Source organism: Erpetoichthys calabaricus, chromosome 5 (genome assembly GCF_900747795.2).
Source record: "Erpetoichthys calabaricus chromosome 5, fErpCal1.3, whole genome shotgun sequence".
NCBI classification, from domain to species: domain Eukaryota; kingdom Metazoa; phylum Chordata; class Cladistia; order Polypteriformes; family Polypteridae; genus Erpetoichthys; species Erpetoichthys calabaricus.
The window spans coordinates 19,942,542-19,958,759 of record NC_041398.2 but is presented as its reverse complement, the minus strand read 5'-3'; the positions used below and the strand labels follow the sequence as shown (position 1 = coordinate 19,958,759).

General features: G+C 43.8%; 1 protein-coding gene across 1 annotated transcript; it reads right to left on the bottom strand.

The window, feature by feature from the left end:
• Positions 1-741: 741 nt before the first annotated feature.
• LOC127527752 (zinc finger protein 665-like) lies at positions 742-13,271 on the bottom strand. Its single transcript, XM_051927562.1, has 4 exons — positions 13,184-13,271; positions 4,816-5,332; positions 1,455-2,411; positions 742-1,423 (listed from the first exon to the last, which is right to left on the bottom strand). The coding sequence occupies exons 2-4, from the start codon at positions 5,207-5,209 to the stop codon at positions 1,416-1,418; spliced, it is 1,359 nt and encodes a 452-aa protein (XP_051783522.1). The 5' UTR covers positions 5,210-5,332; positions 13,184-13,271; the 3' UTR covers positions 742-1,415.
• Between the last annotated feature and the right edge of the window lie 2,947 nt (positions 13,272-16,218).

Below are 16,218 nucleotides of genomic sequence, written 5' to 3'. Positions count from 1 at the left end.
TAGAAAATAAACAGTTGTATTTCTAAAAAAAATAGACCTTACTTTTGGGATTGCCCTTGTAGCTTGTTACAGTTCAGTTTAATGCTAGTCTTGGTAACCCTCTGTCTTTTGTGGAATTCTGTGTACTTGTCATTAGGTCAAGGAGCTCCTTATAATGACTCCATGCTATTGTCATTTTACAGGTACAACACAATGTAGCTATCACATACCCCTTAGGGTCCAAGCGCAGGGTCGACTATTGTAAAGCACCCCAGGATGGACCGCTAGTTAAGGGCCTTTCTCCAGCATCCAACAGAGTAGAATCCCAGCGCAGATCCTTAGCCCCAGATCCACCACCCGGTCTTTGTTCTCTAATGATGGTGTCACATGGTGCCTTTCTTGTTTGCCCTTTTTTGAGAGTTTCAGCAACTTCCCGTTGATTTTTTCCCTTTATTGTCTGCACCCTTCTGTCATTTAGGTTGGGTTCACGTGTTTTTGATAAAGACATTTTCGGAGTTGAACTTTCAGTGTCCGTTTCAGTTTCCTCTACTTCCAAACTCTTCCATTTGAGCTATTTCAGAGCCTGTGTCTTTATGGCTAGAATCTCACTATCTAGCAAACCATTGCTTTTCAGGACACTCCATTTTTGTGTGTGTGTCCAGCAGGGGGAGCTAGCTCCCTAGGAATGAGTTCTTTTGTAATTGTGGCGTGTTACATAACCCAAAACTATACAGATATAACATAAAAGGTGTTACCCCTCCCTAGTGATACGGCTGTAAGAAATCACGCCAGAGAAATAGCACAGCTTTGTTTAATGTCGGCTTACAATGCATAACAGACGAATGAAGCTAATGACAAACCCAGTCCGGGAGTGGGGGCCCGAGGTGTCGAGTCTGTCAATCTCCTCAGTTCAGTGGAAGGCATTTTCAGGACCGGGTGACGTTATCTCCCATCCATCCGTCCGCTTCAAAGGTGTGCCAGGAAAGGTGCCAAGGCTTTATTCTCTTCCTTCACGTGCAGGGCCCCCACTTAGGTGAACATGCACTTCCAAACGATGATACGGTTCCCTGCTGACTTGAACAGATAGAAACAGAACACGGCCTCTCAGTCTGACTGCGCGCTGTCCAGTTGTCTCACTCTGTCTTCTGTCAGTCTGCTTGCCTAGCAGTTCTTCTATGTGGTGAACCCCTGTGCTTAATCTGGCTCTGTGTCAGCTGTACATGTCATTTACAAGAGAGATTTGCACAGTGACATATCAAAGTTATGCTTACAGCGTGTTAATTATTTTTTCAGGTATTTCAATTCATCTTCTGAATTTGTTTTCAAATATGTCCATTTCCTGTTTTTTTACTTAATCTGCCTGCTGCTGCTTTAATGGCAGCACGCCATACAAGGCCTCTCCCTCTTCTGATCACCCGGGTCGTCTCCATTTCTATTCACATATCTCGTATATCTTGATGTTTTTCACATACTACTTCTTCTTTTGTCGTTCTTTGGAGATATTCTAATTTCTCTTGACTTACTTGCTTTCTCTCCAGTATGAACTTGTGTGTGGTAACGAAGAGAAGCTCTGTCAGCAAATTGTTTGCCACAGTCAGAACAGCAGTAAGGTTTCTCTCCAGTGTGGATTCTTATGTGCCTCTGAAGATGGCTTAGTCGTGAGCATTGCTTGCCACATTCTTGACAGCAATAGGGTTTCTCTCCAGTGTGGATTCTTTTGTGGTTATGAAAATGACTTACATGTGAGAAATGTTTACCACATACTGGACAGCCAAATGGCTTCTCTCCAGTATGAATCCGTGTGTGCTGTCGAAGACTACTACTGTGAGAGAACTGTTTGCCACATTCACAACAGCAATAAGGTTTCTCTCCAGTGTGGATTCTTTTGTGGCTCTGAAGATGGCTTACTTGTGAGAATCGTTTACCACATTCAAGACAGCAATGGCGTTTCTCTCCAGTGTGAATTACTTTGTGTTTTTGAAGACTGTTATTCCTCAGAAATTGTTTGCCACATTCAGAGCAACAGTAAGGTTTTTCAGCAGTGTGGACGCTTTTGTGCCGTTGAAAATAACTTGCTTGCGAGAATCGTTTGCCACATTCAGAACAGCAATATAAGTTCTCTCCAGTATGAATCTGGGTGTGCTGTTGAAGAGTGCTACTGTCAAAGAATCGTTTACCACAGTCAGAACAGCAATAGGGTTTCTCTCCTGTGTGGAGGAGGAGTTTATGCATGTGCTGATCACTGTTGATGGCTTTTGTGCTTTGCAGTTTGACAACAGCAGGAGAACTACACTGAAGAGAGGCTGGGGACACATTCTTTGATTCACATATTAATTTCTTCATCTTCCTCTTGTTCTGATTATGCTGCAGTCTGCACTGGAGAGAGGGCTGCACAAATGAGGACATGGTGAAGATGTCATTCTCTTCTGCATCTGCAATAAATCAAACAATAATGACAGAGAGATGTGAAAGGCACTATATAATAGATAGATATACAGCATTCACAGTGCTTCATCACTTTTTCCACATTTTGTTATGTTACAGCCTTATTCCAAAATGGATTAAATTCATTTTTTCCTCAGAATTCTACACACAACACCCCATAATGACAACGTGAAAAAAGTTTACTTGAGGTTTTTGCAAATTTATTAAAAATAAAAAAACTGAGAAAGCCCATGTACATAAGTATTTAAAGCCTTTGCCATGAAGCTCAAAATTGAGCTCAGGTGCATCCTGTTTCCCCTGATCATCCTTGAGATGTTTCTGCAGCTTCATTGGAGTCCACCTGTGGTAAATTCAGTGGACTGGACATGATTTGGAAAGGCACACACCTGTCTATATAAGGTCCCACAGTTGACAGTTCATGTCAGAGCACAAACCAAGCATGAAGTCAAAGGAATTGTCTGTAGACCTCCAAGACAGGATTGTCTCGAAGCACAAATCTGGGGAAGGTTACAGAAATATTTCTGCTGCTTTGAAGGTCCCAATGAGCACAGTGGCCTCCATCATCCATAAGTGGAAGAAGTTCGAAACCACCAGGACTCTTCCTAGAGCTGGCCGGCCATCTAAACTGAGTGATCGGGTGAGAAGGGCCTTAGTCAGGGCGGTGACCAAGAACCCGATGGTCACTCTGTCAGAGCTCCAGAGGTCCTCTGTGGAGAGAGGAGAACCTTCCAGAAGGACAACCATCTCTGCAGCAATCCACCAATCAGGCCTGTATGGTAAGAGTGGCCAGACGGAAACCACTCCTTAGTAAAAGGCACATGGCAGCCCGCCTGGAGTTTGACAAAAGGCACCTGAAGGACTCTCAGACCATGAGAAAGAAAATTCTCTGGTCTGATGAGACAAAGATTGAACTCTTTGGTGTGAATGCCAGGTGTCATGTTTGGAGGAAACCAGGCACCGCTCCTGACCAGGCCAATACCATCCCTACAGTGAAGCATGGTGGTGGCAGCATCATGCTGTGGGGATGTTTTTCAGCGGCAGGAACTGGGAGACTAGTCAGGATAAAGGGAAAGATGACTGCAGCAATGTACAGAGACATCCTGGATGAAAACCTGCTCCAGAGCGCTCTTGACCTCAGACTGGGGCGACGGTTCATCTTTCAGCAGGACAACGACCCTAAGCACACAGCCAAGATATCACAGGAGTGGCTTCAGGACAACTCTGTGAATGTTCTTGAGTGGCCCAGCCAGAGCCCAGACTTGAATCCGATTGAACATCTCTGGAGAGATCTTAAAATGGCTGTGCACCGACGTTTCCCATCCAACCTGACGGAGCTTGAGAGGTGCTGCAAAGAGGAATGGGCCAAACTGGCCAAGGATAGGTGTGCCAAGCTTGTGGCATCATATTCAACAAGACTTGAGGCTGGAATTGCTGCCAAAGGGGCATCGACAAAGTATTGAGCAAAGACTGTGAATACTTATGGACAAGTTTTTTTTATTTTTAATAAATTTGCAAAAATCTCAAGTAAACTTTTTTCACGTTGTCATTATGGGGTGTTGTGTGTAGAATTCTGAGGGGGGAAAAAATGAATTTAATCCATTTTGGAATAAGGCTGTAACATAACAAAATGTGGAAAAAGTGATGCGCTGTGAATACTTTCTGGATGCACTGTATATGTATATATTTACATACAGCTCATACGGTACGGAACAGATTAATTGTATTTACATACAGTCCTATGGGGGAAATTACTTAGGGTCACGACCAAAGTTTTTGGAACGAATTATGGTCGTGACCCAAGGTTCCACTGTACATATATATTTTATGTGTGTGAGTACATACAGGGATAAACATTTTAATGTGGTCAGAATGTTAACTTTTGGTTTTAAACAGATTGTGGACTGGACCGTGTATAGTCTGACTGCTTACTGAGTGACCTCTGTTGGTGGGTCAGGATGTCAGTCGGTGACATGGCACCCTAAAAGTGAATTATGCCATCCAAAGACATCATGGCACAGCATAGCAAATGGTAGACGTCTGTGGAAATTGAATTAAAAAACCCTCATGGATTGTTTTCATTTTTATGGGCCTTCACTGTCACACATTTTAAGAAAATATGAACATCATACAATACTGCCCTGCAATGTGTCACTGCTAAACTCACAACTTTATAAAATGAAAGGCATGAACTGGACATTCTTTTTCCAATCACGTTTGTTTTGGTTTTTTTCTCCTCAATTTAGGGTCACCTATTGTTGAGTCACATGCTTTCTACTTGATTTCAATCAAATGTACTCCCAGCTTTCATTTTATTAAAAAGGCCAACAAAACTACCCCTAGAATTTGTATTATGTACTCGGTTGCACTTTTACATTCAGCCACATTACTTACGTAGTTCAGCACTCCTCAGTGACTGCTGCTGCTCCTCCTCTTCTTCTTCTTCTCTCCTATTTCCCTCAATGAATTTCTCCTCCAACTCTGATTTCAGTTTGGTGGAATTCTGCTGGGTGGCCAGTTGTTCCAGGTCAGTGAATGGAGGCTGTAAACCAGGATAAGACTCTTGCTTGAAAATGTCCCCATTTTTATGCTCTTTTACTTCAAGACCAACCGACAGATCTTCCAATTCCTCAAGTTTAATTGCAGCAGTTTCCTCTTTAAAAACCGAAACCGTTCCTTCACAATCCTCCAGCTTCACTGACAAATCCTCCAGTGCACCCCAGTCACACTCCTCTTGTTTAATGTGCACCAGTCTCTTCTCCATGCTGTCGTCATCGGTGGAGGCCATTGCTCTGTGTAAATAAAACTCTTCCCTTCTAAGAATCCATTCTCATGTGGACCACCCGGCCCTGGAGGCCATTAGACTCCTTACTGCATGACCATGGGATTGGTGATGGAGGGTCCTTGTTATCTATTAAAATAAAAGTGACATAAAAATAACTTTACCACATCTGAGGATTAACTGAACACCAAAAAAATCAGAAGTGCTCTCGCCTCGACTTTCTCGTATACTCAGATGTGGGGATGGATATTTGAGGAGTAAACCGCAAGACAATGATTCAATTTTTATATGATATACATTAAAGAACAATCGACAACAAATCAAATTAATAACATATTGAACAATTATTATAAAAGTTGAATAAATTGGACTCTGCAGATAAAAATAAAAGATAAAGTACCACTTACAGTATCTCACAAAAGTCAGTACACCCCTCACATTTTTGTAAATATTTTATTCAGTCTTTTCATGGGACAACACTGAAGATATGACACTCTGATCCAATGTACAGAAGTCCGTGTACAGCTTGTATAACAGTGGAAAGTTGCTGTCTCCTCAAAATAACTCAACACACAGCCATTAATGTCAATAAAAGTGAGTACACCCCTAAGTGAAAAATGTCCAAATTGTGCCCAAAGTGTCCATATTTTGTGTGGCCACCATTATTTTCCGTAACTCTCTTGGGCATGGAGTTCACATGAGCGTCACAGGTTGCCACTGGAATCCTCTTCCACTCCTCCATGACGACATCACGGAGCTGGTGGATGTTAGAGACCTTGTGTTGCTCAACCTTCCATTTGAGGAGGCCCCACAGATGCTCAATAGGGTTTAGGTCTGCAGACATGCTTGGCCAGTCCAGCACCTTTCCCCTCAGTTTCTTTATCAAGGCAGTGGTGGTCTCTGAGGGGTGTTTGGGGTCGTTATCATGATTACGAAGGGAGGGGATCATGCTCTGCTTCAGTAGGTCACAGGACATGTTGGCATTCATGGTGCCCTCAATGAACTCTAGCTCCCCAATGCACTCATGCAGCCCCAAACCAGGACACTCCCACCACCATGCTGGACTATAGGTAAGACACACTTGTCTTTGTACTCCTCACCTGGTTGCCACCACACACGCTTGACACCATCTGAACCAAAGAAGTTTATCTTGGTCTCATCAGTTCCAGTAATCCATGTCCTTAGTCTGCTTGTCTTTCTTGTGCATCATCTTTAGAAGAGGCTTCCTTCTGGGACGACAGCCATGCAGACCAATGTGATGCCGTGTGCGGCGGGCGTATGGTCTGAGCACTGACAGGCTGCGGCAATGCTGGCAGCACTCATACGTCTGTTTTCAAAAGACCACCTCTGGATATGACGCTGAGTACGGGCACTCAGCTTCTTTGGTCGACTGTGACGAGGCCTGTTCTGAGTGGAGCCTGTCCTGTTAAACCTGTCGCTGTATGGTCTTGGCCACCGTGCTGCAGCTCAGTTTCAGGGTGTTGCAAATCTTCTTATCGCCTCGGCCATCTTTATGTAGAGCAACAATTCTTGTTTTCAGATCCTCAGCAAGTTCTTTGCCATGAGGTGCCATGTTTAACTTCCAGTGACCAGTATGAGAGTGTGAGAGCGATAACAGCAAATGTAACACACCTGGGACCTGGTAACACCAATGAGTCACATGACACCGGGGAGGGAAAATGGCTAACTGGGCACAATTTGGACATTTTTCACTTAGGGGAGCACTCACTTTTGTTGCCAGAGGTTTAGACATTAATGGCTGTTTGTTGAGTTATTATGATGGGAAAGTAAAATTACACTGTGATACAAGCTGAACACGGACTACTGTACATTGGAGCAAAGTATCATATCTTCAGTGTTGTCACATGAAACAATAGAATAAAATATTTATAAAAATGTCAGGGGTGTACTCACTTTTTTAAGATACATTAAAGAACCATCAACAACAAGATGGCGCCGACTGTTGAGGCACGCCGTCAGCCACTCTGGCTTTTGTGTTTCTCGTTACTCCTGCTTTTTTCTTGGCTTACTTGCTCCTGTGATGCTCTTCCTGACTCGATGATTCGTTATGATCGCTTCACCCTTCTGGCTCTTCGAACGAGTGCGGGGGTTTCTCGACATTTGACTCCGGAGTTCAGTCAAACCTTTGGCCGACTGTTTGAGGAAGTTCCAGCCTTCCTCATCACTGTCCACGGCTTGGCCAGTCGCTGATGGAAACGCCGCCGCCGTGGGAAGCGTGGAGGCACCAGGGCTCGGCTCCGAGCCTCTCGGATCCTCTCTAGGAACAACTCTCCTGGCTCCCAACATGAGTCAATGCTCCCGGAATGCTTCTTGCCCTCGGATGCTCCGGTACACCTACATGCCTCGCTCCGTCACCGCCGCCGGGGGGTGAACTTTAACAACCTACACCGCATCACGACAATGTCAGCCGCCACGGCTGGTGCGTCTTTGTTAACATCGTCCCAGCCGGTTCGTTTTGTGCTGATAAATGCCAGATCGGTCGTGAACAAAACTTTCATCCTGAAAGACTTTTTTCTTTCCAATGACCTGGATTTTTTATGTACTGCTGAAACTTGGATTTTACCAGGCGAGACGCTCTCACTCACTGAAGTTTTGCCCCCGGGATGTTCCTTTATCAACACGCCGAGAGCGCAGCGCCGCGGCGGGGGCTTATTGACCTTATTTAAATTTGATTTTATCTGCAAACGCCCTTCCCTTCCGCTTTCATTTTCCCCTTCAACTTTTGAGCTCAGTATGTTTGAACTTGTCTGTTCTCCACCGCTGCTGTGCACACTCATCTATCGCCCCCCAAAATATAATAAGGACTTTTTAGACGAATTTGCAGCTTTTTTGGCTGATATTACCTGCAGGTATGATCGCTTCCTTTGTTTGGGTGATTTTAATATCCATGTTTGCTGTCCCGTTAAACCTCTAGCAAAAGACTTTCTGGACATTATTGACTCCTTTGGTCTTTCTCAACTAGTGAATGGACCAACACATGGACAGGTTCACACGCTGGACCTGGTTCTTTCTTGCGGTCTCAGAATCAGTGACTTGGACATTCTGCCTCCCAGTTTTTCTGATCACTCGCCTGTTCTGTTTAATTTGGATTTAGTCTCTGCTGAGCATGGTAAATCCACCACTACCCGTCCCTTCCGTGTCATTTCCCCTTCTGCTGCTGAAGATTTTGCAGCTGCTTTTTCATCAATCTCCACATCATGTGAATCCACGGATGCTGATGTTTTATTGCAAACCTTCTATACTTCCTGATGTTCTGTGATGGATGTTGTAGCCCCACTCAAACGGAGACAATCCAAAGTCAAGCATGACCCATGGCTAAATGAACAAACTCGCTCCATCAGGCAAAACTGTAGGCGGCTAGAACGTAAATGGAGGAAAGATGGTCTCACTGTTACCTTTGACTGCATGAGAGACATGTGGTCTCAATACCAGAGAGCAGTCAGAGGTGCAAGGAACCGTTTTTTTACTGACATCATCTCAACACTTCTGGCAATCAACGTGTCTTATACAAAACACTGAATGCTGTCCTCTCTCCAGCTGCAACTGTTTTCTCTTCTCCCTCCAATGCTCTTTGTAATCAGATCCTTACGTTTTTTCTGGATAAGGTCATGAACATTAGATCCCAGATCTCCATTTCTTCTTCTGGCTCCGTTGATTTAGCCGTTCCTGTACACGGCTCCCTCACCAGCTTTGAACCCATTTCGCTCCCCCATCTGTAAAAAAATCGTCGCCTCAATGAAGCCTTCGGGCTCTCCGGACGATGTAGTGCCGTCCAGACTGCTGAAAGATGTCTTTCCTGTGATTCCATATGATGTCTTAAAGATTATAACTAGTAGTCTATCTTCGGCTACAGTTCCTTGTGCTTTCAAACACGCAGTTGTACATCCAATCGTGAAAAAACCTGATCTTGACCCTGCCGTCTTCTTCAATCTTCGTCCAATTTCCAAACTACCTTTCCTGTCAAAATTACTCGAAAAAGTAGTTTATGAGCAATTAATTCATCACCTACATGACCATCAGGTAATGGACCTTTTTCAGTCAGGCTTTAGACCCCAACACAGCACAGAAACCGCGCATTTATGTGTCCTAAATGATGTCCTCTTGGCATTGGACTCAGGACTCTACGTGATTATGGTTCTTCTCAATTTATCTGCTGTCTTCGACACAATCGACCACGACATCATGATCTCCCGACTCGAATCCTGGGCTGGTGTATCTGGCTTAGCCCTCGACTGGTTCAGGTCATATTTCTGCAACAGGACTCTTAGAGTCATGCTAGACGATTTTTCATCTGAATCAGTCCCACTCCCATGTGGTGTCCCCCAGGGTTCCATTTTGGGGCCACTACTTTTTTCAATTTACATCCTGCCTTTAGGTGCAATTTTTAGAAAACATGCAATCTCCTATCACCTATATGCTGATGACTGCCAAATTTATTTCTCCCTCAAGTCAACTGACTTCACTAAACCTCTTCTCGACTGCTTATCTGACATTAAGGACTAGCTGGCTGTAAACTTCCTTCACCTGAACGATTCAAAAACCGAGGTCATTGTTTTTAGTCCCGACCGCAAACAGACCCTACCCCTTGGCCTCGACTTTCTTCCCATTCCAGTAACTTCGTCTGTTTCCAATCTTGGAATCAAAATGGATATGGTCCTGAAAATGGATGCTCAAGTCAACAGCACAGTAAAATCCTGCTTTTTCCATCTCAGGCGAATTGCCAAACTCAAACCAATTCTGCCTTACCACCTCCTGGAATCCATGCATTCATTACGTCCCGGCTCGACTATTCTAATTCCTGCATAGATAGATAGATAGATAGATAGATAGATAGATAGATAGATAGATAGATAGATTATTAATCCCAGGGTGAAATTCACCTACTCCAGCAGCAAAAAATATTAAATTAAAGAGTAATAAAAAATGCAGGTAAAAAACAGACAATAACTTGAATAATGTTCAACGTTTACCCCCTCTGGTGGAACTGAAGAGTCGCATAGTTTGGGGGAGGAATGATCTTCTCAGTCTGTCAGTGGAGCAGGACGGTGACAGCAGTCTGTCGCTGAAGCTGCTCCTCTGTCTGGAGATGACACTGTTTAATGGATGTAGTGGATTCTCCATAATTGATAGGAGCCTGCTGAGTGCCCGTTGCTCTGCCACGGATGTCAAACCGTCCAGCTCTATGCCAACAATAGAGCCTGCCTTCCTCACCAGTTTGTCCAGGCGTGAGGCATCCTTCTTCTTAATGCTGCCTCCCCAGCACACCACTGCGTAGAAGAGGGCGCTCGCCACAACCGTCTGATAGAACATCTGCAGCATCTTACTGCAGATGTTGAAGGATGCCAGTCTTCTAAGGAAGTATAGTCGGCTCTGTCCTTTCTTACACAGCACATCAGTATTGGCAGTCCAGTCCAATTTATCGTCCAGCTGCACTCCCAGGTATTTATAGGTCTGTACCCTCTGCACACAGTCACCTCTGATGATCACGGGGTCCATGAGGGGCCTGGTCCTCCTAAAATCCACCATCAGCTCCTTGGTTTTGCTGGTGTTCAGGTGTAGGTGGTTTGAGTCGCACCATTTAACAAAGTCATTGATTAGGTTCCTGTACTCCTCCTCCTGCCCACTCCTGATGCAGCCCACGATAGCAGTGTCGTCAGTGAACTTTTGCACGTGGCAGGACTCAGAGTTGTGTTGGAAGGCCGATGTATATAGGCTGAACAGGACCGGAGAAAGTACAGTCCCCTGTGGCGCTCCTGTGCTGCTGACCACAATGTCAGATCTGCAATTCCCAAGACGCACATACTGAGGTCTGTCTGTAAGATAGTCCACGATCCATGCCACCAGGTATGAATCTACTCCCATCTCTGCAGCCTATATGGTATTAGTAAAGCCACTCTTTCTAGACTGCAATTGGTTCAAAATGTGGCTGCAAGGCTTTTAACTGGAAGCAGCAGAAGCCAACACATTACACCGATTTTAAAAACCCTACACTGGCTGCCGGTTAGCTTCAGAATTGATTTTAAGATACTCCTCTTAACCTATAAGGCACTAAATGGTCTAGCCCCTGCCTACTTGAGTGTCTTGCTCCATCGTCACAATCCCCCTCGTGTTCTTAGATCCGCAGATCAGCTGCTCCTAACCGTTCCCAAGGCACGTTTTAAAGCTCGTGGTGAAAGGGCTTTTTCCGTCTGTGCACCCAAGCTCTGGAACTCCTTACCTTTAGTGGTTAGGCAAGCCGCTTCAGTCGCCACATTCAAATCACACCTAAAAACGCACTTCTTCACATTGGCTTTTAATTCTTAACCTGTCTTATTTCCACTTGCTTTTTGCTATTTCTCTGTTTTATTTGGTCCCCTGACCTGTTTTTAGTGTCTCTGTTTTAATTCTCTCTTAATGTTTGTTTTGAATATTTTGCTTTTAGTCTTGCTTGTTTTAACTGTACAGCGCTTCGGTCAGTTGTAATGCTGTGTTTTTAAGCTCTTAACGAATAAAAATGGTATGGTATGGTATGGTAACAAATCAAATTAATAATATTGTAAGAGCCATTTGCTAGTTATTTAGGTTATGTCAAGTGGCTAGAAGTGTTTGCTATAGGTTATGTCAAATGTTTGCCTATAAAAAAAGGGCATAGTCCAAAAGAGGCACTTATAACCTGCACAAGGTGAATTGAACTTGACTTGTTGGTTGGGGGAAAGAGGGGTGAATACCTATGCACACTCAACATTTCTGTTTTTTTTTTGTCTTAATTATTGTCATAAACAAAAAAGTATCTTGCACTTCCAGAGTGGTAATCACGTGTTGTACAACTCCTCTCCGTTTTAATTCCAGGTTGTAATGCGACAAAACACGACAAACACCAACGGGGAGGAACACTTTCTTAATGCACTGTACGGGGGGTCCTCGGGTTACGACAGAGTTCCGTTCCTACAACAGTGATGTGACCCGAATTTTGGAGCAAGTCGAAACACACCCTAGCCTAAGTCACTTACCTATCCTAACACATCTGCAAAATCATAACCTAGAACATAAAAACACAACTAAGCCACAGAAAAAGAAAAAGGACATATACTGTACTGTACGCTGTACTGTAGTAACAGATAAAATGAGTGTAAAAAAAAAATCCTTACCTTTATTTCTTCTCACATCTCAAATATTTTTTAAGTTTTTATGGGAGTGACCGTTGTAAACTCGAAACGTTGTATGTCGAGACGTTGTAACCCGAGGACCCTCTGATATGTATGTGATTTGAAAGAAATAACTTCAAGTTGAAAAACTCCAAATGTATTCTTTTACGGCCCCTGTATAACTTGCCTTTATAGACACACTTCTAGTTGCTGTCTGCACTGACTTTGCACGTTCTTCCCATCTGTAGTTTATCTTTTTCTAGGTATGCCAGTCCTCTAACCCTGTCACCCTGAACCAACCCAGCATCACTGGGTGAGTGTGAGTATGGACTGGCACCATATCCGGGGTTGGTTCCTGTCTTGCACCTGATGCAGCTCTATGGGCTCTCACGAACCTCCCCATGTCATTTCCTGCGACTACTCCATGAGCATTACAAAAGCAATTTCGGAGAAAGTTGTGAAACTCCCAACCTAGCATCTCGATTTTGTTTTGTTTCAAATTTCTACGCATCACTGGATGGGACGAGCGAGAGGCTTTGGGCCGGTTTATACACGGCAGCCTGCGTCAAAGTAAACGAGAGAGTGGGAGTGCGCGGCGGGAAAGCGAAAAGGGGCGGAGTGCCGTTAACATCAACACGGAAGCGCCACGGCAGACCGCCGAGACTCTCTCTCTCTGTATCCCTCTTATTATCATTTTCAGTAACTCTTCATCTATCCTCCTCTTCTCTCGGGATCCATCAACCCACACACCGTCCTTGTTTATTATTTGTTGTTTTTTTTCCTCTCTCTCTCCCTCCCGGTACCCCCCATCCCGATCGATGCTCCCGTTACTCACCTACACGTCTCCACATCCTCTCTGCTCTTTCATTATTTCTTTTCTCTTCTTCTGCAACCTTTAAGTATAGACCCGCGCAGTCCACCACAGGAATCAAACAAAACGAGGCATCAATGAGCGTCTCGACGGAAAGAAGGTGTGAATCGTCTGGTAAATACCGCCATCTGCTGGATGGAGGAAGGATTATTTAAACACGTTTAGGTTTCCTCCTGTTTCTGATCGCGACAAAATCAAACTGCTTTGTTAAGGCTTCTCAACTTTAATTTAAATATTTTATCGTATTGGTTAATTCCTTGTCTTGTTTATTCTGTGCTTAAAAATTTTATAATCTCCATGTTATACTTTTTTGAATGTGCAAAGTATTTAATTAGATATTTTATCGTATTGGTTAATTCCTTATTTTTTAATTCTGTGCTTAAAAATGTTTATAATTTCCATGTTATACATTTTTGAATGTGCAAAGTATTTAATTAGATTTATTTTTTTGCAAAAAAGAAAAAAAAAGATTTTAATTTTAATAAATAAGACCATTTAAGGACTGGCAAGCTGCCCAGCACTCATACCAGACTTGGGTGTGCCGCTGATAGGATAGGCTCCGGTTTCTTGTGACCCTGGATTGGATTAAGCCGGTCTGAGTGTGATGATGATGAATTTGATGAACTTCACAGTGAACTTCTGCATGTGCTATGGGATAAGCGCAGGCAAACTGCAGCACTGAACTGGATTAGGGGGTTTGATGATGTCAGGTTCAAGATATAAACCCTACAAGGGTTTTTTGGGAGTTTTTTCTTGTCTTCTTAGAGAGTCAAGGCTGGGGGGCTGTCAAGAGGCAGGGCCTGTTAAAGCCCATTGCGGCACTTCTTGTGTGATTTTGGGCTATACAAAAAATTAATTGTATTGTATTGTATATATACAGTGGTGTGAAAAACTATTTGCCCCCTTCCTGATTTCTTATTCTTTTGCATGTTTGTCACACAAAATGTTTCTGATCATCAAACACATTTAACCATTAGTCAAATATAACACAAGTAAACACAAAATGCAGTTTTTAAATGATGGTTTTTATTATTTAGGGAGAAAAAAAATCCAAACCTACATGGCCCTGTGTGAAAAAGTAATTGCCCCCTTGTTAAAAAATAACCTAACTGTGGTGTATCACACCTGAGTTCAATTTCCGTAGCCACCCCCAGGCCTGATTACTGCCACACCTGTTTCAATCAAGAAATCACTTAAATAGCAGCTGCCTGACACAGAGAAGTAGAGCAAAAGCACCTCAAAAGCTAGACATCATGCCAAGATCCAAAGAAATTCAGGAACAAATGAGAACAGAAGTAATTGAGATCTATCAGTCTGGTAAAGGTTATAAAGCCATTTCTAAAGCTTTGGGACTCCAGCGAACCACAGTGAGAGCCATTATCCACAAATGGCAAAAACATGGAACAGTGGTGAACCTTCCCAGGAGTGGCCGGCCGACCAAAATTACCCCAAGAGCGCAGAGACGACTCATCCGAGAGGTCACAAAAGACCCCAGGACAACGTCTAAAGAACTGCAGGCCTCACTTGCCTCAATTAAGGTCAGTGTTCACGACTCCACCATAAGAAAGAGACTGGGCAAAAACGGCCTGCATGGCAGATTTCCAAGACGCAAACCACTGTTAAGCAAAAAGAACATTAGGGCTCGTCTCAATTTTGCTAAGAAACATCTCAATGATTGCCAAGACTTTTGGGAAAATCCCTTGTGGACTGATGAGTCAAAAGTTAAACTTTTTGGAAGGCAAATGTCCCGTTACATCTGGTGTAAAAGGAACACAGCATTTCAGAAAAAGAACATCATACCAACAGTAAAATATGGTGGTGGTAGTGTGATGGTCTGGGGTTGTTTTGCTGCTTCAGGACCTGGAAGGCTTGCTGTGATGGATGGAACCATGAATTCTACTGTCTACCAAAAAATCCTGAAGGAGAATGTCCGGCCATCTGTTCGTCAACTCAAGCTGAAGCGATCTTGGGTGCTGCAACAGGACAATGACCCAAAACACACCAGCAAATCCACCTCTGAATGGCTGAAGAAAAACAAAATGAAGACTTTGGAGTGGCCTAGTCAAAGTCCTGACCTGAATCCAATTGAGATGCTATGGCATGACCTTAAAAAGGCGGTTCATGCTAGAAAACCCTCAAATAAAGCTGAATTACAACAATTTTGCAAAGATGAGTGGGCCAGAATTCCTCCAGAGCGCTGTAAAAGACTCATTGCAAGTTATCGCAAACGCTTGATTGCAGTTATTGCTGCTAAGGGTGGCCCAACCAGTTATTAGGTTCAGGGGACAATTACTTTTTCACACAGGACCATGTAGGTTTGGATTTTTTTTTCTCCCTAAATAATCAAAACCACCATTTACAAACTGCATTTTGTGTTTACTTGTGTTATATTTGACTAATGGTTAAATGTGTTTGATGATCAGAAACATTTTGTGTGACAAACATGCAAAAGAATAAGAAATCAGGAAGGGGGCAAATAGTTTTTCACACCACTGTAAATATATAGTCCTCTCCACTGTTATAGGCACCCCTGGTAAAAATGCGTAAAAAAAAATTGAAAAATTCAAACCTTAACTGTGGCGGCACGGTGGCGCAGTGGGTAGCGCTGCTGCCTCGCAGTTGGGAGATCTGGGGACCTGGGTTCGATTCCCGCGTCCTCCCTGCGTGGAGTTTGCATGTTCTCCCCGTGTCTGCGTGGGTTTCCTCTGGGTGTTCCGGTTTCCTCCCACAGTCCAAAGACATGCAGGTTAGGTGGATTGGTGATTCTAAATTGGCCCTAGTGTGTGCTTGGTGTGTGGGTGTGTTTGTGTGTGTCCTGCGGTGGGTTGGCACCCTGCCCAGGATTGTTTCCTGCCTTGTGCCCTGTGTTGGCTGGGATTGGCTCCAGCAGACCCCCGTGACCCTGTGTTCGGATTCAGCGGGTTGGAAAATGGATGGATGGATGGAAACCTTAACTGAAGTAAGTTTATTGTGAGAAAAAAAAAATCCTCATCAAGAAA